At 51.7% G+C, this 26793-nt stretch overlaps 1 protein-coding gene across 4 annotated transcripts in view; it reads left to right on the top strand.

Moving 5' to 3' along the window:
- The window catches only part of OSBP2 (oxysterol binding protein 2), a 91868-nt gene that overhangs the window by 6618 nt on the left and 58457 nt on the right, over nucleotides 1-26793 (top strand). For 2 of the 4 annotated variants that reach the window (XM_041489127.1, XM_041489126.1), the window contains exons 2-3: nucleotides 1163-1240; nucleotides 18286-18494. In XM_041489127.1, coding sequence (XP_041345061.1) covers nucleotides 1163-1240; nucleotides 18286-18494 — 287 coding nt within the window. The remainder of the gene's footprint in view (nucleotides 1-1162; nucleotides 1241-18285; nucleotides 18495-26793) is intronic. The other 2 variants (XM_041489130.1, XM_041489128.1) reach the window with 1 other exon arrangement.

The following is a 26793-nucleotide window of genomic DNA, read 5'->3' as shown; positions in this document are numbered from 1 at the left end:
GATGGAAGCGTGGGACTGCGTGTCAGTGGAGCTCTGCCATGAAAGCAGAACAAATGGGAGCAAATCTCCTCTTTGGTCCCCTTCCAGGCACTTGGGATTCGCTTCCCCCTCTGCAAGCCAGGGCTCCTGGCAGGGCTGTTCTGTACCTGGCCTGTGCTGTCCCCAGGTGATGCTGCTCCTCGCTGTGAGCATCGCTGCGGGCGTGGGGCTGCTCACGGGTCACATTGTGACACGGCACTGATGGAGCTGGTGCTCTGTCAGCACTGTTGACTGTGGCCAAACTCGTTGGCACCTCTGTTTTCCCTGCCCTTCCTTTCACACCAAGCTGTGTTAGTATCCACTTTCCTTGCTTTTTTTTATTTTTATCTAACTCTTCAAGGCTATTTCTGCTTTGAATCATGACTGGATAGATGTGTGTCCCTGCAGTGACTCAGGGGGAGGTGCTTCACTCCCTAAAAATAGTCTTAATCCTCCAAATCTTTCTGGATGAGAGCACTGGCTGGGCACTCGTGGCTGTTTGAATCAGCTTCTGCAATGCATGTGGGGGTAAATATGGTGAAGTGGGAGTCAGTGCCTTTTCCTTATTTAACACAAAGCAGTGATTCTTAATCTGTTATTAATAGCTAGAGCAGGTTTCTTTTAGGAACTTTATAAGAAACAGAGCAGGAAAATGTTGTCCTTGGGGCCTGCTGGTTGTGTATTGCTGTCGTGGGTAAGATCATCTCACTTCAGGCTAGTTGGTTGGCACAGACACCTAAACACTGTGGCTGGGTGGGCTCTCAAAAGCAGTGAACTCTCCTTCCCATGGCACAGCCATGGATGTGACAGCAGGGCTGGGTAGCCTGGATGGGAGCAAAGCTCCTTTGGGGAGTCACGTGGCCTCCTGGTGCTGGTGATGTTGAGGTCCATGGCTTGATTTCCTCAGGGATGCTCCCAGAGACATGGGGCTGTGTGTGCTGTGTTCCAGCCGTGCCGTGTTGCTGTTCCCAGCTGACTTGGTGCTTTGTGCCTGTCACTCACCCCAGCACAGAATTAGAGTATTTGTCACAGCAGCAAATATCCATGGCAACTAATTCCCTAGCTCTGGAAATCTTCATGATTTTTGAAGTTTCTTTTTTCCTGTGAAATGCACAGGGGTGGTTCCACAAACTTTTTTTTTCAGGTCTTCTGCAACTGTCAGGAGTGGTGGCTCTTCTTGGAAGCGCTTGAAAAATACACCGGTCCCAGTTCGGAAGATGGGGTGAGTTTGGGTGGATTTGGCTGGAGCATGGACATGGATGACTGGGATGTGTTCATGGCAGTGGGACACAGACATACCCCTCCTCTCCAGGACTATGCAGGAGTGGAGACCACAAGATTAAAGAAGCAGATTTTTGTCTTTGAGGTGTGGAGACATTGCGCAGCAGGTGGGGGTGACAGCTGTGCCCACAGCTCGTGAGGAGTCAATGAAGTTGTGTCAGGGGAATTTTACGTTGGATTTTAGAAAAAGGTTCTTCCCCCAGAGGGTGTTGGCACTGCCCAGGCTCCCCAGGGAATGGGCACGGCCCCGAGGCTGCCAGAGCTCCAGGAGCCTTTGGACAGCGCTGCCAGGGATGGACAGGGTGGGGTTGTTGGGGTGTCTGGGCAGGGACACGAGCTGGATTGGGTGATTGTGGGTCCCTTCCAGCTCGGGAGATTCTATGATTCTGTGTTAAGTTTCAGCCTTTGGTTTGAAGCCCTTTTTGGAGGGCTCTGTCCAGGAACGCTTGGGTGGTGCCTGGTGTCAGCGCTGTGTTCTCCAGCAGCCCCATCCTGTGCTCTTGGAAGACTTGAGACCTTCCATCTTATCTGTTTCCAAGCCTGCATGTTCCTGTGACTGATGCTGCGTGCTGTTCATCCGCTGTTTATTATTCCCAAGTTGCCAATGTGGTGTTTCCCAGCAGGGCTTCTGGAGCAGAAGGCACTGCAGGTTTATAGTGTGTGGTCAGGTGGAACTACTCTATGGCTTTATTTTATCCCAGCAGAGTTTTCCATTCCTTGTCAACTGGGTCTCTGTGGTCTGTGCTGGGGAGAGTCTGCTTGAGGCTCCCTGGCTTTGCATCTCTGCTGGGATGGAATTTTTATAAGCAGGAGTAAGAGAGTGCTCAAACTAAAAGTCTTTTTGTGATGGTACAAAGGTGACAATCATCTTAATAGTGCATAATTTACATTTGGCACACAGGACACACTGTCAGCTCCCACTTGGAATTGTACAGAGCATGCAGGGCTCCCTTTGGGAGCTGGGGTGGTGGTGCTGCTGTGATTAGCTGTATCCTCTCAGGTATTGATGAGGAGTATGTATAATTTGATTGGGTTTTGGTAGCTGTGATAAGATCACAGTTCATTAGTTGCAGTATTTGCTGTGTAATGTGGTTATTAACGGGTGAGTGCCCTTGCAGCCCAGCTGTGGGTGATGCCAAGTGGAGCAGAGAGGTCACAGGTCTGGATTTCAGAGGGACTGTGACAGGCTGGAGAGCTGGCTGATGGGAACCCCGTGATGCTCAGCAGAGGCATTGCTGCTTGAAGCAGCTTTGCAGAGGAGCCCCTGGCGACAAAAAGGTGACCAGGAGTGACCAGAGCTCAGTGGTGGCTTTGGCTGTGTTAGCTGAAGTGTTGAGGGAAGAGACCGTCCCCCCTTCTCAGCAGAGGCGTGCCCTGGGGTGCCCTGTCTGGGCCATCAGTCTGGTTTGGGGCCTGCCAGGATGAGGCTGGAGCAGAGGAGACCCACAGCTCCATGGTGGAGGGTGTGAGAGGGGACAGAAGCTGGCTCTGCTCCTGGCAGGTTGAGGCACAGGGCTGGGAGAGCACATAGGAAATCCTGCATGGACACATGGAAGCATGTTGGCTTGGGAGTGAGAACTGAATACTGGGACAGGGATCTGGAGAGGTGCGGGGAATTCATGGCTGTTCCAGCCGTGGATGGCCAGGCTCCTGAGCAGCCTTGTCTGGAGGCAGATGCTCAGAGCAGGAGACTGGACCTGAGGCCTCCTGAGGTGCCTGCCAGACACATTTCATGAACCATTCTATGATTATTTCTGACATTTTTTGTGAGTTTGCCTTCAGCTCTCTGGATGCTGATGCGGGATGAGGAAAAGCCATGTCCTGTCTATGGCTTGTCCTGTCAGTGCCAGGGGAGCCCTGGTGGTTCCTGTGTCTGAACCCTTCAGGCTGTTTGACAGACCATCCTGCACTTCCATGGCACTCTGAATTGGTGGAGGAGCTGCCTGACACTGCGACAGCCTGAGGATTGCCAAGCCAAATTTATGGGATTATCTGTGCTTTACTCCTGTATCAGACTTTTATCTGTTAAAGCGTATTATAAGTACAGTGTTTTGCTGCAACACTTGGGGAGGCAAAGACCCAGTGGTATTTCTGATCTTTTTAGGAGTGGGATTGGCTTAGGAGGTGATGGACAGGAATTTTCCTATTTTTTTTCACTGTGCAGTCTCTGGGATGTCCCAGCTGGTTGCTGCCTGGGAACTGTTTTCCCAGGAACCTGCATTTTTTTGTGGGTAAACATTGAGTATGCACTGGATGAGGCATCTGCCTCTCCCTCTCTGTCCCCTTCCTTTTCACCACCAGGAAAGAAGTAAAGATTTCTGCTTCAAAGTGGAAAAACCTATGCATGCAAGCTCCTTGGAAATGTAGTTTTAAAATTGAAAGTTGACTTGTAGAGGTGTGGAAATTTGTGCTTTGTTGCTCTGTAACAGGCCTCCTTACAGCTGCAGACATCCAGCCTGGAATTGTCACTTGTAAGTACCTTGAGAGGCTGCAGCTCTGTATCTCAGCACAGATAAGGTCTGTAATTACTTGATTGGATTGAATTCTGCTGCACAACTACAGCCCTAAGGTGCCTTTGCAGTGCAGGAATGAAACCTCTGGCTGCTCATAGCTGATATTCCCCATTTTTGGAATATTATAGCTTAATTTTAGCACAAAGCACATGCTGTGAGAGCAGGATTGATCCAATCATGATTTGTACAACTGATTTCCAAGTGCACAACACCTGAACAGGCTTAGTGGTTGTGAGAGTCACATTCTGCAGGCAGTGGAGGCTGAGAGCTTTATGGAGGAATCCCTGTGGATGCTGCAGGGAGGCAGTGATGCATTGGAGGCAGCAGTGGGATCGTGGTGAGGAGCTTCTGCGCTGCCAGGCCTGGGCTGTCACGGGGTCAGGCTGGGGCAGGGGGGGAACAAAATCTTTAATTATGGAATCATGAGATGGCCTGGGTGGGAAAGGACCTTAAAAGCCATCCAGTGCCACCCCTGCCATGGCAGGGACACCTTCCACTGTCCCAGGCTGCTCCAAACCCCAGTGTCCAGCCTGGCCTTGGGCACTGCCAGGGATCCAGGGGCAGCCACAGCTGCTCTGGGCACCCTGTGCCAGGGTCTGCCCACCCTCCCAGGGAACAATTCCTAATTCCCAATATCCCATCCATCCCTGCCCTCTGGCAGTGGGAAGCCATTCCCTGTGTCCTGTCCCTCCAGGCCTGTGTCCCCAGTCCCTCTCCATCTCTCCTGGAGCCCCTTTAGGCCCTGGAAAGGGCTCTGAGCTCTCACTGCACCCTTCTGTCCTCCAGGCTGAACAATCCTAATTCTTTCAGCTATAATGTAGTGAGTTAAATGTTGGCAGGTTGGTCCAAGGTATTTACCTGAAGATCTACAATTTCTGTAGCTTTAGGAAGGATGAATTTGTAAAGTAGCTAAACCACCAATATTAAGTCAGACATTATCCTGAAGTGAGGCATTCTCATGGGTACAGAGGGAATTAGAATTTTCTGTTTGTAAAAGAAATAAATAGTGAGCCCTTTGTCCCATGGGGCAGGTACACAAACTCCATTATGTGTAGCTGTAGCATTAGGTGTAGCTTTAATTTCCAAGTTCAAAATATATTATTGCCATTCTACCATATAATAGAACATTATACCATTATTTGTAGTCTTAATTTACAAATTGGTTTATTTATGGAACTGCTGGTTTGATGTAAACACAGCAGAGGCAGTTGGGATGTGCCTGTGTGGGATTAGTGCAGTCCTGTGATGGCAGTTTGTGGGGCCCATCCTGCTGCTGCACCTTTATCCCTTAACAGGACCTCATGAGAAGTGTTTGTGCCATGCCAGGTCTCTATAAAAAGAATCTGCTCCCATGTGCAAGTGTTGGAGTCAGAACAGCTTAGCTTAAGTGAGCCTGGATGTGATGTGATCCTGCTCCCTCACTTGGGAAAAGGACATTGTGCTGCTTTTCACTGCTCTGTGCTCCTTCATATCACAGAGTTGTGGAATATCCTGACTTGGAAGGCACCCACAAGGATTATTCAAGTCCAACTCCTGGAATATGTTCCTATGGTAGAATTCCCTTCAGTGGCCTGGCTTCTGTCCCCTCTTACACCATTTTTAAAAATCTAGATACAACATTGAAGGTTTAAACCAGCTTTTTTTTTTTTTTTTCCTGCAGAAGATGAAATAAATAAAATTGGATAGAGAAGGTTAAAAAAAAAAAAAAAAGAGAGTTTTCGATCAGCTTGGTGGATCCTGGTAAGAAAGGAGGAGGATGGTAACAGCTTTATTTGTCCCCTGCATTAAGTCCTGCTCGGAAAACCAGCTGAGCACTGGGCTCTGTTCCTCTGCAGCTCAGCTGGCCTCTTCCTTCTCTCTTGGGACACCTCCCGTGTCCTCCCTTGTGTGCCTTGGGCTCCTTTGGTGCAGTCCTGCCAGCTGCTGAACCTGCCAGGGTGACACCCCCCAGGGCTGGGGGTCCTGCTGGACAAGCCGTGAGCCACTTCTTGGAGTCAATCAAGGAGAACATGGATGCAGAGAGTGGCTTCTAGGCCAAGACTGGCCTTTTATCTGTTCAAAAATTTGTATAAATAGGTACTCTTCACCATGTGGGAGTTTAGAACTGGAGAGCAGCATTCATCTCCCTGCTGTTGGCTGGAGAAGATGAAAAGCTCTGGAAAAGCCCTGGATTGCTGGATTGCTTGTGGTGCTGGCTGCGCTTGTGGTGTTTGTTTGTTGTCTCACACCTCGCTGGGAGTGTGGATCACGGCACGGATCCTGCTGGCACACGTGGCACGTGTCTCTGCTTCTCCTGTTTTCCCTATTTTCCTGCACTGGCAAAGCACCCAGCAGCCTGTGTGTGGTACCTCTGCTGCCCTGCTCGGGTGGGGCTTGTCCTGAAGAGCAGCCAGAGCTCTGCATTCTGTCCCAGCAGTCTGGTTTTGCGGTGTTGGAGAGGCGGGGGGAGGTGTCCTGTGGAAAGGAGCATTGCATGCAGCTCTACGGAAATGAAAGATGCTGAGGGCTAAAAATAAACCATTCCCAGCCCTGTCCCTGTGACAGGAACACAAGCTGGACACAAGCTCTTGGAGACGAAGGTTTTTCATGTCCTTTATGAAGCACCAGGGCCTGGGCTGCAGTGGGATTTTGGGACCTGCTGGCACAACCCTGCTGCTTCCCAGGAGCCTGAGCAGCTGAGGGGCTTGTGGAGTTGTCTGGCTAAGCAACGTGTAAAATTGGGGTTTTTCTCATGAAAAAACTACAGCTAAAGGGGCTCCAAAAGAGCTGGAGAGGGAGTTCAGACAGACAGGAGCCTGGAGTGACAGGACAAGGGGGAATGGCTTAAAGCTGGAAGAGAGTAGATTTTGATTGGATAGGGTGCCCTGAGCAACTTTGGCTGCCCCTGGATCCCTGGGAGTGTTCCAGGCCAGGTTGGACAGGGCTTGAAGCACCCTGGGATAGTGAAAGATGACACTGTCCATGGCAGAGAGTGGAATTGGATGGGCTTTAAGGTCCCTTTCAATCCATTCCAGATTATGTGGATTGCTTGTTTGCCTTTGTGTGTACAGCAGGAGCCCCTTGGCTTCCCAGAGTGGCTGCTGGAATGGGAAGGAGTGACTTTGGAGGAAGTGCTGGTGCTGCTTTTGTGGATGTGAACCTTTCCTGCATGGAGCAGAGGGGTGGGATGGCAGATGGGTGTTGTGGGAGGTGTGAAGGTGTCCTGTGCAGGGAGATGATGGCTGGGCTTGGCTGCAGCCAGGGCAGCACAGAGGGGTGAGAGTGAAGGGCAGGACTCGGATTGTGCTGAAACAACTGAAATGTTTCTGTATTAAAACCTCTGAGCATTTATTGCACCACACAACTTGTCTTGCAACACTGTGCACTGAAATAACACAGAAAGTCTGGTCTGAGCAGTTGGGAAATCGGCTGAAAGCTGCAACTCATCCTTGTCTACGTGTGAGAGCTGTCCCTTGTGAAGGTCAATGACTTTGCCTTCCTTCTTGGCTGTTCCTGGTAATCCACAGTCAATATCTGGAGGGTTTTTGCAGAAAAAGTGCAGCCTTGACCACTGATCCCAGAGCATGTCTTGGATTAGAGATTTATGGAATGGTTTAGATTGGAAGGGAGTTGAAATAGCATCTTGTCCACCCCTGCTGTGGGCAGGGACACCTTCCACTGTCCCAGGCTACTCCAAGCACCAATGTCCAACCTGGCCTTGGGCACTGCCAGGGATCCAGGGGCAGCCTCAGCTGCTCTGGGCACCCTGTGCCAGGGCCTGCCCACCCTCCAGGAAACAATTCCTTCCCAATATCCCATCCATCCCTGCCCTCTGGCAGTGGGAAGCCATTCCCCCTTGCCCTGGCACTGAGACTCAGTGCAGAAGGATGTTTGGTCTCACAGTGAAGCAGCTGGGATGTGCCAGGCCTGTCCCCAAGTTGCTGGCCAAAGTCACTTGGGCACCTGCAGGATTTGATCCAAAAGCACCCTCAAGTCCCAGTCATGGCCCAGTAAGTGGTTAACTCTTGATTTCTGTTTAAAATAAAGCTCTTGGCATCTCCAGCATCTGGAATGCCAGCTGCCAACATTTTTTATTTTATGGGTAGTGTTGTAAGGGATGGGAAAGGTCTTGCACTGTGCCTCAATGCCCCTTGCACTCACACTGCTGACATGGTTGGCTGTGCTTGCTTGCATTTCGCTCTGTTTCCTCAGTTCTTACAGGAAACCTGCTCTTCCCGGGATTCCTGACCTCCACACTCCTCAGGAACATGTCCTGCAAGGATCAGCTGATGGTTTCCTGGGGAGTGGAGGCCATGGAATCACCTTGTATGCAGTAGTCAAGTTCATTCTCCCTCCTTCTGCTCTCAAGCAGTGATTTCCTGCCTGCTGGAATCTGTTCTGGAAGCAGGCAGCTGCCTCCACTGCCCCAGGGGTGACCGCTCCCAGAAGCAGGATATGCTGATTGTGGAGCTGAGCATGGTTTTATCACAGAATAAACTTCTGGGTGGTCACAGGAGGCTGCAGAAGTTGCTGCTCTTGGGTGTTTGCCTTGAGCAGAGGCAGCTGCGTGTCCTGTTCAGGGGGAAGATGGAACTGAAGGAACCTCTCTCCATGTCTGCGCTGGACACACAACTGGAACCTGCCTCCACATAAACCTGTAGTAAAGTGGTTGTTGGACTGAGGATTTCATAGTCAAGGGCTGAGAAGCAACAGTTCAGCTTTTAAATATGAAGCTCTATCTTTCTTCTCATGCCTTAAAATAGAGAAAAATATATATTTATGCAGCCATGTGGGCTTTGCATCCAGATATCTATCCTCAAGAAATATTTCATCCAGAAGGTGATTCTGCATCTAGATATCTATCCTTAAGAAATATCTCATCCACACAGAGATCCTGGGCTAGAATTGAGTGTTGTTTGAAAGCTGGCAAGAGGTCAGGAGTGTGATGATTTTAGAGTGATGTTTGAAGTCACAAACTGTATCTCATGTGCTCTCTTTGAGGGAAATTTATTGGGTACTGAAAACATAAACGTTGACGGTAACTTCCAGAAAAGAGAGATGCTTGCAGCATGGAAAAATTCTTGGAAGTGAGCTTTTCTACCCACCCTCAAACTCGGAAAGCTGGGATAACTCTTATGCTTGAAGCAAATACATCCCTAAAGTCTGTAGTCTGGGAAACCAGGATTTTTTAACCAGTCTGAATATTGTAAATGAGATAGGAATTGATGGGATAGGAAGAAAAATTGGGTTTTAATGTTGACTCTGTGTGCCCTGTGTGCTATTATGTCCTTGGCTGTGGTGGTGAGAAAAGATAAACATGAGTTGACTGTGGCTGATCTTTATGCTGATCATTTAGCACAATTCCCAAGGGCTGAAGGACCAGTACAAACTTGAAAGCAGAGGCTGTAATGAGAAAAATCACTGCTTGAGGCTCTCAGTGCGTTTGTTTCTTGTGTAGTAAAGAGCATTTGTCAAATGAACCTTGTGTGTGGTCACTCCTTTTTCTTGCTTCGTACAGATGAGCCACCAAGCTCGTGAGTCAGACCTGGCCCAGGTCTGGGATTATCCTGCTAGCTGTGGAGGTGATGAGATCTGGATCAGACCTTCCATCACTGATGTGATATCACTGATGTGATAAACTCAGCAGCAGCTGAAAGTCTTGATGGGATTTTCCATCTCCGGATCTTTGGCATTTTTGTTTGGAAGCTAAAGAAAACAAAAAACTGGGGTGACTGGGGGGCTTTCTCTGGTGTTTTTGGAAGCTCCATGCATAGAGCCTGGCTCCTGCAGCCATTCCCAGCTCCATGCCTCGAGCCTGGCTCCTACAGCTATTCCCAGCTCCATGAGCAGAGCCTGGCTCCTGCAGCCATTCCCAGCTCCATGCCTCGAGCCTGGCTCCTCCAGCCATTCCCAGCTCCCTGTGAAGAGCTGGCTCCTGCAGCCATTCCCAGCTCCGTGCTTGGATCCTGACTCCTGCAGCCATTCCCAGCTCCATGTGAAGAGCTGGCTCCTGCAGCCATTCCCAGCTTCATGCCTCGAGCCTGGCTCCTGCAGCCATTCCCAGCTCCATGTGAAGAGCTGGCTCCTGCAGCCCTACTCAGGGGCTTTGCTGAAGCTGCTGAGCTGGTGGTTTGGGTTGTGGGCTGTGAGGGACACCAGTGTCCCTGTGCTGGGTCAGCTGCAGGCCAGCTGCCACCAAGGACACTCTCTTAAAGCGTTTCCTTCTGGTCCTGTACTGAGATACTTTTCCCACGCCGAGTTCCTTTCATTCTGCTCTGCAGGAAGGGAAGGAGTGAAAGCCTTTTTCGGGAGCTGCAGTGGCGTTGGGTGGAAGCGGGGCTGCCTGTGCCTGTGCCCTGCAGAGCTGGGGGATGGTGGAGCAGGTGAAGCCCCAACCATGCCTCCAGGAGCTTCTTGGGTGCCCATGTTTGCAGGGCTGATACCCTTATCAGCCAGGGCCACACCGGCCTCTCCAGAGGTGCAGAGGAGATAGCACGGTGTGCTGGGAGGAGTGGGAGTGCTTGCTAGTAATTCTTTTAACATTAGTTTTTCATAAAAGTTTCAACACAAGGTGTCTTTGCCAACCATATCTGCTGATACCTGCACTATGACTTAGTTTATCTCCTGGCCACTGCTGAGGTGTCCTGGCAGAAAACCTGCACCATGCACACAAGAGAGGCAGAAATGTGGTATAAAAGGCAATCCCAGAGGTGTGCAGCAGGATGGGCTGACTTCAGAGTATCTTTGTATTTGGGGTGGGTGTCTTGTCAGTGGGAGTGCTGCAGAAACAGCATTGAGAAACAAGGGGAAGGGAACTGTGCCTTCTGCTGTGATTCTGATTTTGGCAGGGAAAGCATGTTGAGGCCTGAGTGCATTTTTGCAGGTTTTACACACGTTTTGAGGAAATGAGCCCTTGTGCTTGGCACCCACCTCGGGTATGTTGTACATTGGGAGGAGCTTGCTCTGTGCTCCTCAGCCACCCAAGCAGCTCAACCTCGATTTTGTTTAGGAAAAGAGGGGTAGCCTGGGTGCTGTTTGCAGAGCCCTTTCAGCTTGGCTGTGGTGGTTTTCCTGCCCTGAGCACGTCTTACAGCCATGCACTTCCCCAGCAGGGAGTGTTCTCATGGAACTCTCTCACACCGGAGATGCTTCCAAGTAGGAAGCGCTGGCGTTGGCAAAGTGTCCCATCCTCGTGGGATAGAACCTTCCTAGCAGGCAGTGCCAGGTCCTGTACTGTTGCTCTGAGGGAATTTGTCTGACAAATTGCCTGTCCTGAGCTCCTCTGGAGTTTTTTTTCCCCTCTCTGAAGCATAGAGGGACAAGGGCTGTTTGTGAACGATCTGGAGCAGAAGGATCTTCCAGGTTCTTCCTTGTCCCTTTGCTGGGGTGGGTATTCCAGCCGAGTGAAAGTGGAAAAGCACTGAAGAAATGAGTGTGCCTTCCGTATTGCTGTGCTTATTGCTTGCTTACAGAAGAGCTGTATTGCCAAATCTTCCTTAAATCAGTGCTTGGGTGGTGTTGCTGAGGCTCTTTGGTCTTGGGCTCTTTGGTCCCAGTGTGGGCAGGGGTTTGTCCTGGAAACCAGCTTGGGAAGCTGCTGGATAGGTTGTGGGGAATATTCCCATGATCTGTGGAGGTGGTGAGTACCTGAGCTGCAGACATCCCTCTGGCTGGTGAGGGTTGCAGCCAGGATTGCAGCCAGGATTGCAGGCTTTCCCTTAGCCCTGATCATTCCCAATCCATGCCCATCCTGACTGCAGCCAGTTGTAGATTAGTTGGCCTTTAAATAGATCTAAAATTGTGTGTTTTTACAGCAATCTCAGCCCAACACTTGCCCTGTGCTTCTTTGGGGTTGGTTTGTGCTTCCTTGGTTTTGGGGAAGGCAAAAAGAGGAAGCAAAGGGAAAATCTGAGCTGTTTGTCACATGGAGCTTGTGATTTGTGAGAGCTCTGCTGAACCAGCTGTGGTGTCCTAAACTCACTGGGAAAATACCTCTGGAGCCGCACGCCTCCATCCCCTTGGGTATTTGAGTTCTGGGATTGAGTTGTCATAAGCTCCCTTTTTCCTTGAACCCGGGGAGAGTAATAACCCCAAGAGGTTTGGTTTCAGTGTTCCATGCCCTGACTTCAGGCATGTGAGCTCAAATTCAAGTGCTTTTTGGGATTTATCATGCCTAAAAGGGAAACAGAGATTTCACTGGCTTTATACCCCCAAAAACTGAACAAATGATGTGGGAAATCTCAGCTTATTGGGAAATGTGCCTTGGAGCACTTGTGCAGGTGGGCTCGTTGTGTCTAATATTTCAAGGCTGGAGTGTGGGGTGGGGTGGCAGGGAATTCAAACACCAGATGTGGGCATGGGTGCTCTGGAAGAGGGAGCTGAGCCACGAGGGAGCTGTTGTCCAGCGCGGGTGATGCCGGGAGGGGGTGGTGGCACAACAGCCTTTTGTTGGCAGTGAGCAATGGGCAGTGCAGCTCTTGTCCCTGCACCCTGTGGGAAGGCTGTGGGGAATGGGAGGGCTCAGCCTAACCCAGGTGGCCGTGGTAGGCTCTGAATTCTGCATGGAAATCCTTGTGCTACATCCTGTGGGGAGAGCGAGCTGTGCTGCTCAGGCACAGCAGGGACTCAGGGCTGTGGCAAGCTCTCTTGTGCTGCCTCCCACTCTGGGGAAGGAAATAAAATACTGTCCCCAGCTATTGAATTGTCCAATTCTGCCTGGTTTGTTCCCTGTCCTTGATTTCTGTCCTTCCCTCTGCCTGCAGCAGTCCTTGCACCTGACTCCAAAGGGCATTTTCCAATTGGCCACGGGTATAAATATTGCTCTATGGCTGCAGAACCCTTAATGTTACAATATTTTCCAGTATGATGAAGAAATGTGTTTTATAAACTGATTTCTACTTAATCTGTAAAATAAACAGTAGAAAAAACAGGTCTTAATCTCACTCTGGAGAGGGCGGTGGTGTAAGAAGCAGCAAGGGTGTCACAGACTGGGGTGGATGGGACTTTAAATATCATCTTGTTCCACCCATGCCCTGGGCAGGGACGCCTTCCACTGTCCCGGGCTGCTCCAAGCCCTGTCCAGCCTGGCCTTGGGCACTGCCAGGGATGCAGAGGCAGCCACAGCTGCTCTGGGCACCCTGTGCCAGGGCCTGCCCACCCTCACAGGAGAGAATTTCTTTCCAATATCCCATCTAATCCTGCCTCTGTCCATGGGAAGCCATTCTCCTTTGTCTTTCCAGACCCTTGTCTGAAGCCCCTCTCTGTCTGTTCTCTGAAGCTGTTGGGTTTGTGCTGTGGTTTGTGCTGTGGTTTGTGCAGTGGTTTGTGCTGTTTGTTGCTCCTAGCTGTGTTGGATTGGGTTTTGGGTGTGATCTGCAGCAGTTCAGGAGCCTGGATTTGTAATTCTGTTGAGATCTGGCAGCCAAAAAGTGTTTCTGAGCTCCAAATACAGCGTGGTGGTGGAGCTCACTGGGAAAGTGCCTTGATGTGTCCATCTGCCAGCTCCTGGGTTGAGCCTGGGATTGGTGTCCAGCTCTATCCCATGTGAGCAGTGACAAATGTTGCTGTGAGGTCTCTGTACCTCTCAACCAGAGACTCAAAACCCACTCCAAACCACAAACAATTTCACTCTCTTCCCTGAGAGTTTGTGCCTTTTCCTTTTCAAACTCTTCAGATGTTTCTTATTTTCTCCTTGGGTGCTGCCTGAGGGAGGAGGAGCTGGGAACATCCCTGCTGGCTCTGCCCCTGGGCTGTGTTGCCCATCCAGCTGAAGTGTGGCACCTGCAAGAACCTGTCTGGTTGTGCAGGGGAGCCTGTTGCTGGATCTACACTCACCCCCCAAACTTGGACAGCAAAACTTCCTTGGAAAACAAATAATTATATAAAGCACGGAAACCCCCCCCAAGTCTGTGCAGCAACAGCTGGAGATTTTTCTGTAAATGCTGTTTAAATTAGGGAATACTTGCTGGGTGAGCAGTGTCCAGGGAGCTCAGTGGTGCCCTGCAAATGGTCTGGTGTGGCTGCTGGTGCCTCCTTGTTCCAGAGCTCCCAGCAGGTCCCTGTTGGAACACTTGGTGCTGCTTTCCCAAGAGAAGGCTGGGTCAGAGCCTGCTCATGAGCTGTTCTGACTTCTCCTGAGCTGTGCTGGCTCCTGGATAACACTGGGGTGAAGTCCCTGGAGTGTGTGGCCTGAGGCTGGGGGTTCAGATGCAGCCTCTGAATCCCTGAGTGCCCAAATTTCACTGATTGTGGTGTAACAGCAGGGAGTGAAAGCCCAGGGTGAAGGAGACACTGAGATAAGGAAGACAAAACCTCCTGAGTCTTTAGGAGTCTCTCCTGCTCACCTTGTTCTTCTCTGAGCCTGTGCTGGGGAGGTGGCGGAGCGTGAGCCTGACCTACATTTACACCAGGGAACAGTGATAAGATGGGAATTCAGTGTTTGAGATCCTATGGACAGGCTGGGAGAGCTGGGGGTCTCCTTCCAACCCAAACCATTCTGTGATGCTCTGGTGTAGAATCAGGTGTGCTGATTTCAGAGGCTGATAGCAAGGCAGTGGTTTTGAGATTGAGGAAAATCTGCAGGACAGGAGTGTGAACATATTTCAGGATATAACTTAAAGTGTATTTGGATTTCCCTGTGGAGGAACCTTAGAACATGGGTGATACTGGAGACAGGCCTTGCCAGCCTTGAAAGGGACCCTCAGCTCAGTGTTTGTGTAGCTCCCTGCTGGGTTTCAGGTGGACAATCCAGTTTGGAGACCTGTCCCTCACTACCCTGAGTGTTTCTGGCCCTCTCATGATGCTGGATGCTCCCAGCCAGGACAGAATATCACAATGTCACCTGTCCCTCCAGGTGTCACTTCTGCCCTGCTCAGCTGAACTGGGGCAGCTCTTGGGCTTCCAGGATTGCAGGAATGCTCTGGTCCCAGAGCTGGGCTGCTGGGAGTTCCCTGAGCTCCTGTGGATGCTCAGGCTGGAATTCTGCTGTGCCTGGGACATGGGGACAATCTCAGTTCCCTGCTGGGTTCCTCTGCCTGATGCTGTTGGAGCTGTCAGACAAGAAGCTGAGTTTTAGGAGGGACAAGGCTACCCAGAATGGTGCAGAGCCTTGCTGGTAGAAAGAAAATTCTTAAGAGAAATTCCACGGGCATCCCTTGTGCTTGTTAAGTGTTGGGAGCAGTGTGTGAGTTTGGCTTGTTCATTCCTTGCTGTGTCCTGTTAACTTCCAGCAGAGCCACACAATTTTAATTACACCTCCTGTGTAATCAGCATCTTCCTAGCATCCACAGCTCAACCTTTGGCTGTTGGGATATCACCAAAACCACAGCTGTGGAGCTGGCAGGCAAAACCCATTTTATTATCTCCTTTTTCACCTTCTTCTCTTTGCTCTGTAGATAAACCTGTCCTGTTTGCCCTTGCAGGGAGATGTGTTGTTTATATCCAGGGAGATCTGGTACAGTTGTTAAAAATTGGGAGCATCTTTCTTTTGCATAGCCCTGGCATGCTGAGCAGCCTCCTGGAGCTCAAGTGTCCCTTCAGAAGTAGGAGGCAGGTCTTTAAATTATAATTTGCTGTTCTTTTATGGCACTGCAGTGTGTAGCTGCTCTGTCAGGCTGTAGAATCCAAGTCACTGAAAATCAGACTCCAGGAGTTTTAGACTGGAGCCCTTTTAAGGAACTGATGCTGCAAATTGTCTTGTCACACTCTCTGTGTTTAGATTTGTGGTGTTAAGGAGCTAAAGCAGCTTTTTCAGTCAAAAAAAGGGAGAAATGCTATAAATAATATTTTAAAAAGAAAATCTTTCAAGATTTTTGCAAAACCTGTCATTGTGAGTGTCTGTGATACAAGAGCTGTGCTGGGCTGGTGGGTAGGGTGGGTGATGGAGATGCCAGAATTTTCACCAGTCTGAAATTCCTATTATTCTGTTGAAATAAAAAAGGAAAATATATATTCAGAGCAGGAACATCTGCTGGCTTGGACAAAACCCACGTGGGAAGTGGGACCCGTGCATCCAGAGGAGGTTGGGCAGCTGAGATAGGGTCTTGCTGGCATCGTGGTAAAAGATATCACTGGTTTTAGAGTAAGGAGTCTCCTCTCTAATGATCTTAGCACATCCACAGCAGCACTGGTGTTGCCACAAGCCTGATTTTGTGGATAAGCCATGACATCTGTCCGTGGCTCCTGTCCTGCTCTGTCTGGAGCTGGGTGCCTGGGCTGGGCAGGGCTGCCTTGGGCTGGTTACTCAAGGCTTCCATGGAGCATGTCCTGGTGCTTTGGGATCCTGCTGCTGGGAAAGGGGACATATTGATGTTGAAATGATGATGTTTGCTGTCCTCTGGTTGGGTGGGTGGGTGCTTTAGTCCTCCCTGTGGTATTTTGGGATATTTTTTCTCTCTGGTGTGTCCTGGCCAGGACTCTCCAAGGCTGTCATTCCCCCCAGCCTCCCATGCACAGCTCTAATTCTGGTGCTCCGAAGGCGAATCCCGGGTTTTTGCTCCCTCGCAGAGCTAAAAAATCCCGGGAGGCTCAGCTGCCTCCACCTCTGGGTGCTCCGTGTCCAGGTTTAACCCCCTCAGCCAGGTGCTCTCCAAAGGCAGCACTCCCAGCGCTGCGGGAAGGGGAGAGCTGGGAGATCTGCCGGGATCACGGTACACAGGAACCCAGTGCGAGCCGTGAATAAGCAGATGCAGCTGACCACGAGCGCTCTGAAGGGCACCTCTGCTCCTTTCCCGTCTCTGGACACAGGAGGTTGCTGTTGGCTCCAGGCTGGGTCAGGTGCCTGCCTCGTGTGTGGGTGCTGATTGATAGGAATTGATTTCCCATGCAGATTGGCACGGGAAGGGAGCTGGGAGAGCAGCATCTCCCATTCCTTGGGTGGGAGAGTGAGGCTCTTTGAATGTCTGCAGCTGATTTACTGCAGTCACCTTGGAGACCTTTGCTTTGTGGAGAAGGGAAAATGATTTTAGCAGCTCTCTCAAGGTGGGAAGGGATCCCTCCTGGGAACACAGTACATGCTGCAGTGTGAAGGGATGACTTGGGAATGAAAATTGGGACTTGAATCCTTTGGGGCCAACTCAGCCCCTGCGAAAAGTGTAACCACTGTGCACTGGATTTGAACTTACCCTCTGGTGCAGAGAGACATGAACTTAGATCTTTAGGAGGCACCAGGAGGATTTCATGTCCTCATGTCAGGCTTGGATATGGCCCTGGGATAAATATGTCCCCCAAAGCAGTGTCAGGGCTGAGCAGGTGAGAGATGTCCTTGAGATGTTTGGAGGTTTGGAGATTTGAGTTCCTGGTCAGGCAGAGTGGCTTCCTTCTGTGTAGCAAGCAACCTCAGGAATCAGGTTGGCAGTGGGTTTCCCTGAATTGCTGCCCATTCTTCCCTGGCAGGGACCATATCTCTGTCCTGTAGTGAACTTGATCACCAACACTTTCTGAGAGTAGCCCTAGGCTGTGCCTGTAAAGCCTCCCTGCTCTGATGTTCTTGTGGAATTACAGAGTCACTGAGGTTGGAAAAACCCTCTGAGATCGTTGAGATCAACCATTAACCTGCCACTGGCAAGGCCACCACTAATCCATGTCCCCAAGTGCCACATCCACATGGCTGTTAAATCCCTCCAGGGATGGGAGCTCCCCCACTGCCCTGGGCAGCTGTGCCAGTGCCTGCCCACCTTTTCCAGGAAGAAATATTCCCAGTATCCACTGTGAGCCTCCCCTGGACCAGCCTGAGGCTGTTCCCTCTCCTCCTGTCCCTGTTCCCTGGAGCACAGCCCGACCCCCGGCTGTCCCCTCCTGTCAGGAGCTGTGCAGAGCCACAAGGTCCCCCCTGAGGCTCCTTTTCTCCAGGCTGAGCCCCTTTCCAGCTCCCTCAGCCTCTCCTGGGGCTCCAGCCCCTTCCCAGCTCCGTTCCCTGCCCTGGACACGCTCCAGCCCCTCCAGGTCTCTCCTGTCAGGAGGGTCCCAGAGCTGCCCCAGCACTGGAGGTGCCCCAGCAGTGCCAGCTCAGGGGACGGGCACTGCCCTGCTCCTGCTGCCACCCAGGGCTGGCACATACAAGGTCTGGGCACACTTGGACAAAAACAATGATGGAAGGGATGGAAGGGAGAGGGTACAAAGAGCCACAGAATGCTGGATTCTGGAGGTGGAACAGCTGAGAGAAGGGAGAAATGCAGCAGTGGAAATGAGATGAGAAAGCCAGTGTTGTGTAGCGGGAACATTGCTTTTAGAGCAGCCAGAGGCAGTGGACACGGTGGGATGTGAATGTGTGAAGAATGATGGGGTGTTGCTCCTCCAAGGGAACAAGCTCCATCTAAACACCTCAGCCTGTCCTTGTTTCTCTGTCTGAGGGCCTTTTCCAGCTTTAGTGGATTGCATATGAGTGCTGCCAGCTCGGGATGTCTCCACAGGTCTGTGCTGTGCAGGAGGGTGCCTTGGAGGTGTTTTGGGCTCAGTGCAGTGGCACTGACCCTTCCTTGTCCGTGTTCCCGTGCAGGACACAGGCAGAGATGGCCCACACGTGCCGGGGCACCATCAACCTGTCCACGGCCCACATCGACACGGAGGACTCGTGCAACATCGTGCTGTCCAACGGGGGCAGGACCTACCACCTGAAGGCCAACTCGGAGGTGGAGAGGCAGCGCTGGATCACGGCCCTGGAGCTGGCCAAGGCCAAGGCTATCCGCATGCGGAACAACCAGTCAGGTACGGGGCACCCCGAGCCTTCCAGCTCCTCTGTGCGGGTTAAATGGTGCAGAACTCACCCAGGGAGGGTGTCATGCATAGCTGGAGGTTGCTGATGGTCTCCCAGGGACACAAAGGGTTGGACACAGCCCTGCTGCACCTCATCTCAGCTGCCTGGGCAGCTCTGAGCAGATCTCTAGAGCCGTGGGAATGTCTGTGAGCTGTGGAGAGCCAGTAACAATGAGCTAATGATGCTGCTTCTGGAAGGCAGAATGAGTGTCTTTCTCCTGGGGACTTCGTGCTGGGAATGCTCTAAATGCTGTGCTCAGAGGGCTGAGCACCACAAGGGTGGTGTTGCACAGCTTGGGGAGGTTTGGTGGATGAGTGATACAGATATTTAGTTGAGCTGTTTCTGTGTGCATCTCTGCTGCTGCCCCTTTGTTGTAGTGTTTATTGGTGTAGGTTTGGGACAGCTACACTTTGTAAAGCTGTCAGAGCCCTGTGCCTGGTCTGCAGCTCCTCCCCGGGGTGACATTGTTCTGCTCTGTAATGGGTCAGTTAGGCTTGGCAAACAGAATATTTTAGAAATATTTCAATTATTCTGTGAGTCTGTATTTTAATGTCTATGACTTTTCTGGGATTAACATTGGGTTTTCTTCTACAGGCAAGCACAGCTTCAAGCTGCAGTAAACAAACTTCAGAAATGGAAAAGAGAATGCTCCAGGGAGACCTTAAAGCACCTTCCAGGGCCTAAAGGAACTCCAAGAGAGATGGAGAGGGACTTGGGACAGGAGTGCCAGGACAAGCGGGAATGGCTTCCCACTGCCAGAGGGCAGGGATGGATGGGATATTGGGAATTAGGAGTTTTTCCCTGGGAGGGTGGGCAGGCCCTGGCACAGGGTGCCCAGAGCAGCTGCGGCTACCCCTGCATCCCTGGCAGTGCCCAAGGCCAGGTTGGACAGGGCTTGGAGCAGCCTGGGATGGTGGAAGGTGTCCCTGCCATGGCAGGGCGGTTGGACTACATGGTATTTAATGTCCCAGCCTAAACCATTCTGTGATTTTAAGTGCTGTGAACTGTCTGTCCCTTAAAATTCCACTCTGGAATATTCAAATACTGACAGAGAGCCCAGCTGATCCAGGAGAAGGGGGAAGTTTCTGGGCACACTTGTTTAGGGTGGGATACTGTGCTGGTCCTGGCTACACTGAGGTGGCAATGGGGGCTCTCGAGTCCTTCAGCTGGGTGGGTGTGTGGAGATGGAGCTCCTCGAGAGGTGGTGTGTGGGAAAGGATCTCCTGGAGATGTGGTGTGTGGGAAAGGATCTCCTGGAGATGTGGTGTGTGGGAAAGGATCTCCTGGAGATGTGGTGTGTGGGAAAGGATCTCCTGGAGATGTGGTGTGTTCTTTACCTTCCCTTTGGGACCGTGGGGCTGTGGTAGTGCTGGGTCAGGATGGAAGGGTTACAGGGCTGTCAGCCACGCTGCCTCCTGAGTCAGGCACAGCTATTTTCGTTGTGTCTGCCCATAAAAATAGCAAATGCAGAGGCTGGCTGTGCTGGGGCTGCAGCCCTGCTGAGCTCTGGGCTCAGGGCAGTGCTGTGGATGTGGCAGTGCTGCCCCGAGGCTCTGCTGACTCAGCTGTGATCCAGGCCACAGAGCTGATGGAACAGAAAATCCACAGCAGACTCCTGCTTTTCTAGACTTTCCTGATCTGATCAAGGGGATAAGACACTCTGTAAATGGGTGCTGAATCCTGAGCACATCACTGAATTAGTTTATGCCTTAATGTTCACCTGGCTGATGGTTTGTACCAATTAGAGATCTTTTAATTATAGTAAAGAGTGACTGTAGGTTTGGCTTGAATCAAAATAGAATTCCTGATGTTGTGAATCTATAAGCACTGGGGTGGATATTTACAAGTAAAGGGAGGAGGTTCTGGATTTGCTGTAGAAGTCCCCAGTCCTGCAAGGCTGCTCATGTGCAGAATTCTCTGAGTTGCCTCCTGAGGGATCCCCAGAACCTGTGTGTTCCCCAAGGGCTGCTCTGCAGAGCCCACATGAGCTCCAATGGGTGCAAAGGGTGGTGAGCAGCTGAAGGGATTTGTGCCCTCAAGGAGGAGCATCCATGGTTCTGGGAGGCCAGAAGGTGGGGAGAGGGTGGCAAAGGGGGCAGAGGTGGGCAGAGGAGCTGTTTTGTGTCTGATGCTGTCTGTCCTTCTGGGAAAGGACACAAAGAGTATCCTTGTGGCCATCTGTGCTCATGGGCACTGCCTGCTGCCCTGCCTGCTTCACTGGCCATGGCCTCCCAACCCTCCCAGGGGAGATTTTCTTCCCAATATCCCATCCATCCCTGCCCTCTGGCAGTGGGAAGCCATTCCCTGTGTCGTGTCCCTCCATCCCTTGTCCCCAGTCCCTCTCCAGCTCTCCTGGAGCCCCTTCAGGCCCTGAAAGGGGCTCTGAGCTCTCCCTGGAGCCTTCTCCTCTCCGGGTGAGCACCCCCAGCTCTCCCAGCCTGGCTCCAGAGCAGAGGGGTTCCAGCCCTTGGAGCAACTCTGTGGCTCCTCTGGACTCTCTCCAGCAGCTCCAGGTCCCTCCTGTGCTGGGCCCAGGGCTGGGGCAGCTCTGCAGGTGAGACAGAGGAGCAGAATCCCCCCTCCCCTGCTGCCCACGCTGGGGGCTCAGCCCAGGGCTGAGGGGGTTTCAGGGTTGGGGCAGGTGCAGCTCTCACCCACGAGCACCCCAAAGTCCTTGTCCCCAGGGCTGCTCTTGAGGAGTTCCTCTCCCAGTCTGTGCTCACGGCGGGGGTTGCCCTGACCTGGATGCAGGACCTGGCACCTGGACTTGTTGAACCTTGTGAGTTCTCCTGGGCCCTCTCCAGCTTTCCACCTGCTGGATGTCCCCATCCTTCTGTTGTGTCAGCTGCACTGCTCAGCCTTGAATCACCCTCAGACCTGCTGGAGCCTGGGCTGGGATTCCATTCTCTGTTTCTGCAGGAGTCAGTGATCCCCCAGTGCTGCCAGGGTGTTTGGGATTTGATGGAAAATTTGATGGGTGGGAGGACTGGCAAATTGCTGCCGTATTTTCACTGCTGGGTCACCTTTTTGGGGTGGATGAAAAGGGTCTTTTCCCCCAGAAGTTCTCCTGAGTTGAACAGCTGTGGAAGTGTTTTTAACTCGGCTGCTGGCTGGAGCTGTGCACCCACAGGGGCCATTTCACAGGACTGCTCTTCATGTCTGTTTTTAACAGCAAAACCTGTCCCCAAACCAAGGGGAGAACATGCTATTCTGTGCATGGGGGAGCTCTGGTTTCCCCTCTGCCCAGTGTGGAGTCAGGAGTATTTTGGTAACGAGCTGTGGCCTGGGACATTGGTACTGGGAGATGTGATCTGAGCTCCCTGTCCTCATCCTGCTTCTCAGGGAGAATGGGATGAAACCTGCCCTGGGGGAAACCTGCCCTGGGAGAAACCTGCCCTGGGAGAAACCTGCCCTGGGAGAAAACTGCCCAGGGGAAACATGTCCAGGGGAAACCTGCCCAGGGGAAACCTGCCCAGGGAGAAACCTGCCCTGGGAGAAACCTGCCCAGGGGAAACATGCCCAGGGGAAACCTGCCCAGGGGAAACATGCCCAGGGGAAACCTGCCCAGGGGAAGCCTGCCCAGGAATTGCAGGTGGATTAGTGGCAGAAAGTGAGAGTGGAGCTGAGCTGCTGGCTTAGCTCTCTCCTCAATTATCACATGTGCTTAATTCCTCTAAAACACATATAGAGTGTGACAGGAGGACAGGACAGTCCCAAACCAAGCTCTGCTCAGCCAAACGTGGCATTCCTGTTTCTAGGTGGGATTGCAAAAGTTGTAGTAAACTCAGTTAGTCCTCATCCATCACCAGCTTCTGTCAGTACTGGCTGTGGCCCTGTGCTGTTACCTGGCCTGAAAATCAGATTTCTGTATTCACCTTCTGTATTTGGTGACTGTGGCTGCTGGATTTTCTTTAAACAAATACAAAAATAGATATAAAACTATCCTTTCTTTTTAGAGCAGTATCATGACTTCCAGGAATTTTATGAGTGCTGAATATATGACTGTTTTCTTGGCTCTGTAATTAGGGGGTCTTTGTAAAAGTGTGCAGAGAAGGATGGAAATCTGTTCCTGGTATTTTAAACACTAGGAAAACTCCCCAAAATGGACTTGGGCTGCTTGGAGAGGGAATTGGTGACTCCTTTTGGTTCCCTGCTTGGAGATCCCCAGCAGCAGAGAGGGTGAAAGCTGTGTGTGATTCCAGTGTTCACCTGATGAGGAGCAGATTCTAGGCTGACAGAAAGGGATTTTGGTGTTCACTGGAAGGTCAGTGCTGGTGTCTGTGCCAAGAACAACTCACCTGCCAGCCACTCTCAGAGGTGTCTGCTTCCTTTGGCTGAGGCTGTAGTCAGTGCAGCAGAAGAACTGGGAATTGATAATCAGAGTGGAAAAGAAGGGATGCACGTTTGCTGTGTGTGCTGCTGGGATCTCATCCCTGGAGATGCCCTGTCAATGGCTCACAGGGTTTTCAGTGGAACTTGAAAAGAAAATCCAGACAACCAAACAAGCACAAGATTAACCAGAGAAATAAAATCTCCTCTGACAAGGGAAGGAGGGTGATGGAAAGTAAATTTTTCATCTGGAAGAAGGACAGCTGAAGTTGCCACATGAATGATGGTCAGTGATACTGGAAATGTGTTGGACTTGATCTTAGAGGTCTTTTCCAACCTCAACAATTCTGTGACTGTCTCTGAGTCTAGGAAAGCTGGGGACAAGTGCTTATAACAAGAAAAAGGAGGGAATTATCAGCTCATAGGTTTAAATGGAGCAGGAATAATTAATATTTTTTACAACATCCAATTAAATGGTGGTGCTTGCTGCTAGGAGCCTGAAAATCCAGGGAGACTCAGCAGATTTGGGCACAATTTCATCCCTTGGGGTACAGGCTGTAACTGGCTGTGTATGGAATGTGACCTAGGGGCTCCTTGTGCAGCACTGCTCTGACAGTGAAGAATCAGTGCCCAGAGGAACCAGAGCCTGTGCCCTGTCCCAGTATCCTGTTCCCAAAATACCAATTGCAGTTTGCTTGCTGGGGAAGAAATGGAATTTCCTGGGGTTTTAGGCTGACCTTGTGCGACCATCCCGGGGAGGATTCACTTTGAAACCAGCACTCTGTGGTGTGGGTCAGTGATCTGGGATAGTGGGGGTTGATTACTTGGGTTACCTGGTTATTCCTCCTGCCTTAGTCCATTGTTTTCTTCCTGAAAAACAGGGAGGGATTGCTTTTGGGGCCTTTCTGTGGGCTGCAGAAGGGTGGGAGCTCTGAGCAGGAAGGAGGAAGAGTAGAAGAGGAGTGGTGATGCCCTCTGCTCTGGTCCTGGGGTGAATTCCTGTTGCAGGAGAGTGGAAGGGGAAAATCCAGCTCTGGAGAGGGACAGTGGAGCTGTGGGGATCCCACTGCAGGGCTGGGGTGCAGTTGGGTGGGTGGAAGCCAAGGGGCAGCCAAGCCAGCAAGGAGTTCCCCTTCAGCATCCCAGATCCAGCCTTTATGGCAGCATTAAAAACTAGCCATAATTAATTATTTCTCGGCTTTCCCTTTAATCACTCCACTGATAATGTCACTTGTGTTGCTCTACTCATTTTGGCTGTTTTTTGTCCTTTTTCCAAGGCAGGGGTTTGTTTTCAAAAGCCATTTTGAGTTGGGCCTGTGACACTGCAAAGCATCTGGCACCTTCCCTGTCCCATTCCATGAATTACCCCCTTGTTGCTCCCCCTGGCCTCACAGAAGCTCCTGGCCAGGTGGCCTTGGCTTGTGGCTCTGCTGGGGTTGTGGCAGGACAGGACAATTCCTGTCATTGTTGTCCCAGCTCATGTCTGGCTGTAACAGTCCAGCTATTCCCAGCTCTTTTGACAGCAGCATTCCCTTTTCCCCTCCTCCCTGTGAGTTTCCCCATCACTGTGAGCTGTTTCCCTGTGCTGGAGGGCTCATGCCTGGAGGCACTGGCTGCCAGCACTCTCACCTTGCTCTTCTAATTGTCTTTTTATCCTTAGAGTCTGGATTTTCCCAGGACAGCCAGCTGTTGTTAACTATGCCAGGAGCTGCTGCCATGGGAAATAGAGCTGACAGTGCTGCTGATGGACTTGTTTGCTTGGATTTCCCATTCCTAGTGATTCCTGTCTCCTCTCAGTGCCTTCTGCTCTCACTTGTGTTCCCTCCTGCAGTTGGCAGGATGCTCTGGCTCCCCAGTATCCTGATGGATTGGGGTGGGTTGGTCCATCTCAGCCATCCCCAGTGAGCTGCAGCTCCTCCTGCCACAGCCACAGGGATGCTGGAGGTCAGGAAGGGTTTGCAAGGGGTCTGGACAGGCTGGATCCATGGAAACCTGTGCCAGGGAGAGGGACTTTGGACAAAGGTCTGGAGTGACAGGTTGGGTGGGATCCTTGGAAGAAATTGTTCCCTGTAAGTGTGCTGAGGTCCTGGCACAGGTTGCCCAGAGCAGCTGTGGCTGTTCCTGGATCCCTGGAAGTATCCAAGGCCAGGCTGGATGGGGCTTGGAGCAGCCTGGGACAGTGGAAGATGTCCCTGCCCATTGCAGGGGGTGGGACTGGGTGGGCTTTAAGGTTCCTTTCCACCCTAAACCAGTGTAGGGTTTTCTTATCTACACAGCCTCCAACTGCTCCCTTCTCCTGGCTGCTGCCTGGTGGTGCAAACACGAGGAGGATGGGAGGAATCTTTGGATTTTTCTATTTCACAAGCCAGGAACCACTTCCCTCCCCTCCCTCCCCCGCCTTGTTATTTTTCTAATCTGTTTTTAATTCCCTTGCTGCTGTTTTCCACTCCACTTGCATGTGGGGATGGAGTAACCCCAGGACTGAGCTCCCCTGCTTGCTGTGGTGCTGCTCTCCCCTGATCCCAGGTACCACAGCACATTTGCTGTTGTTGTTTTGCAGATGTAATCTGTGATAATCATTGCCAGCCAAGGAGCCCAGAAAACAGTACTTACATAACAGCAGGAATTAAACATTCCAGCAGGGGCTCAGAGCAGCCAGCAGTATTTAGGCCATTCCTGCTGCTCCTGCCTCATCCTGCAGAGTAAGGCAGGAGCCGTGGCTGCTCCTCAGCTCTGGGTGGTGTCCATGGTCTAGTGGGAGCTGTCTCTGCCCATGGCAGGGGTTGGAACAAGATGAGCTTTAAGGTCCTTTCCAACCTAAATCATTTCATGATTCTATGACAGGACACAGGGAATGGCATCCCACTGCCAGAGGGCAAGGACAGATGGGATATTGGGAATTAGGAATTGTTCCCTGGGAGGGTGGGCAGGCCCTGGCACAGGGTGCCCAGAGCAGCTGTGGCTGCCCCTGCATCCCTGGCAGTGCCCAAGGCCAGGCTGGACACTGGGGCTGGGGCAGCCTGGGACAGTGGAAGGTGTCCCTGCCATGGCAGGGGAGCTGGATGAGCTTTGAGTCCCCTTCCCACCCAAACTGTTCTGGGATTCTGAAATTCAGAAGTGGGATGGGAATTGATGTCACAGCTCGTGCTGCTCCAGTGCTGCTCTTATCCCTGCCCAAGGGCAGAGGCACATCCCTCCTGCCTCCCCTGCCCTGTGCCACTGCCCAGGGAATGCTGGTGCTCCCTCCTCTGGGCAGTCACCCTGTCCTTTCACGCTCTTGGCAGCCTCTTGGAATGTTCTAGAGCTCCTGAAATCCCTCAGCAGGGCTGGCATTCAGCTGTGTGTGGCGAGCCAGGCCCTGGGGCAGTTTCTCAGTGGAGTTTTTTAGGCTCCTGTGTTTTCAGCATTCCAGGTGAGGCTGCAGCAGTAACCCCCTGGAAATAAACACAGGAACGTGACAGAGCAGAGGAGTGCTGGGGAGAGGCTCTGGGAAGGGCTGGCACAGCAGGAGCAGAGCAGGGGTGGGCAGGAGGCTGTGCCCACGCCAGAGCTGGGAAAACGCTCCTGCTGGAGGAGGGGGTGGGATGTGCAGCACGAGGATTCTGGGGGAGGTTTAGATTGGATATCAGGGAAAATTCCTTCAGGAGAAGGGTGCTCAGGCTTTGGAACAGGCTGCCCAGATTGTGGAGTCCCCATTCCTGGGGGGATTTAACAGCTGTAGGTTGTGGCACTTGGGTACATGGGTGGCCTTGGCATTGCTGGGGACAGCTGGACTCGAGGAGCTCAGAGGGCTTTTCCAGCCTGAGTGATTCCACGATTCTCTGAGCTCTGCTGGCACACCAGGGCTCTTCTTTCCTCACCAGGGTGACCTGGGACAGCTGTGGTGAAAGAAAGACCCTATTTTGGCTGAGCTGATGCAGA

Source organism: Pyrgilauda ruficollis, unplaced genomic scaffold (genome assembly GCF_017590135.1).
Source record: "Pyrgilauda ruficollis isolate IOZ18807 unplaced genomic scaffold, ASM1759013v1 scaffold9, whole genome shotgun sequence".
Classification (NCBI taxonomy): domain Eukaryota; kingdom Metazoa; phylum Chordata; class Aves; order Passeriformes; family Passeridae; genus Pyrgilauda; species Pyrgilauda ruficollis.
The sequence above is the reverse complement of the archived record's forward strand: the minus strand, read 5'-3'. Positions and strand labels throughout refer to the sequence as shown.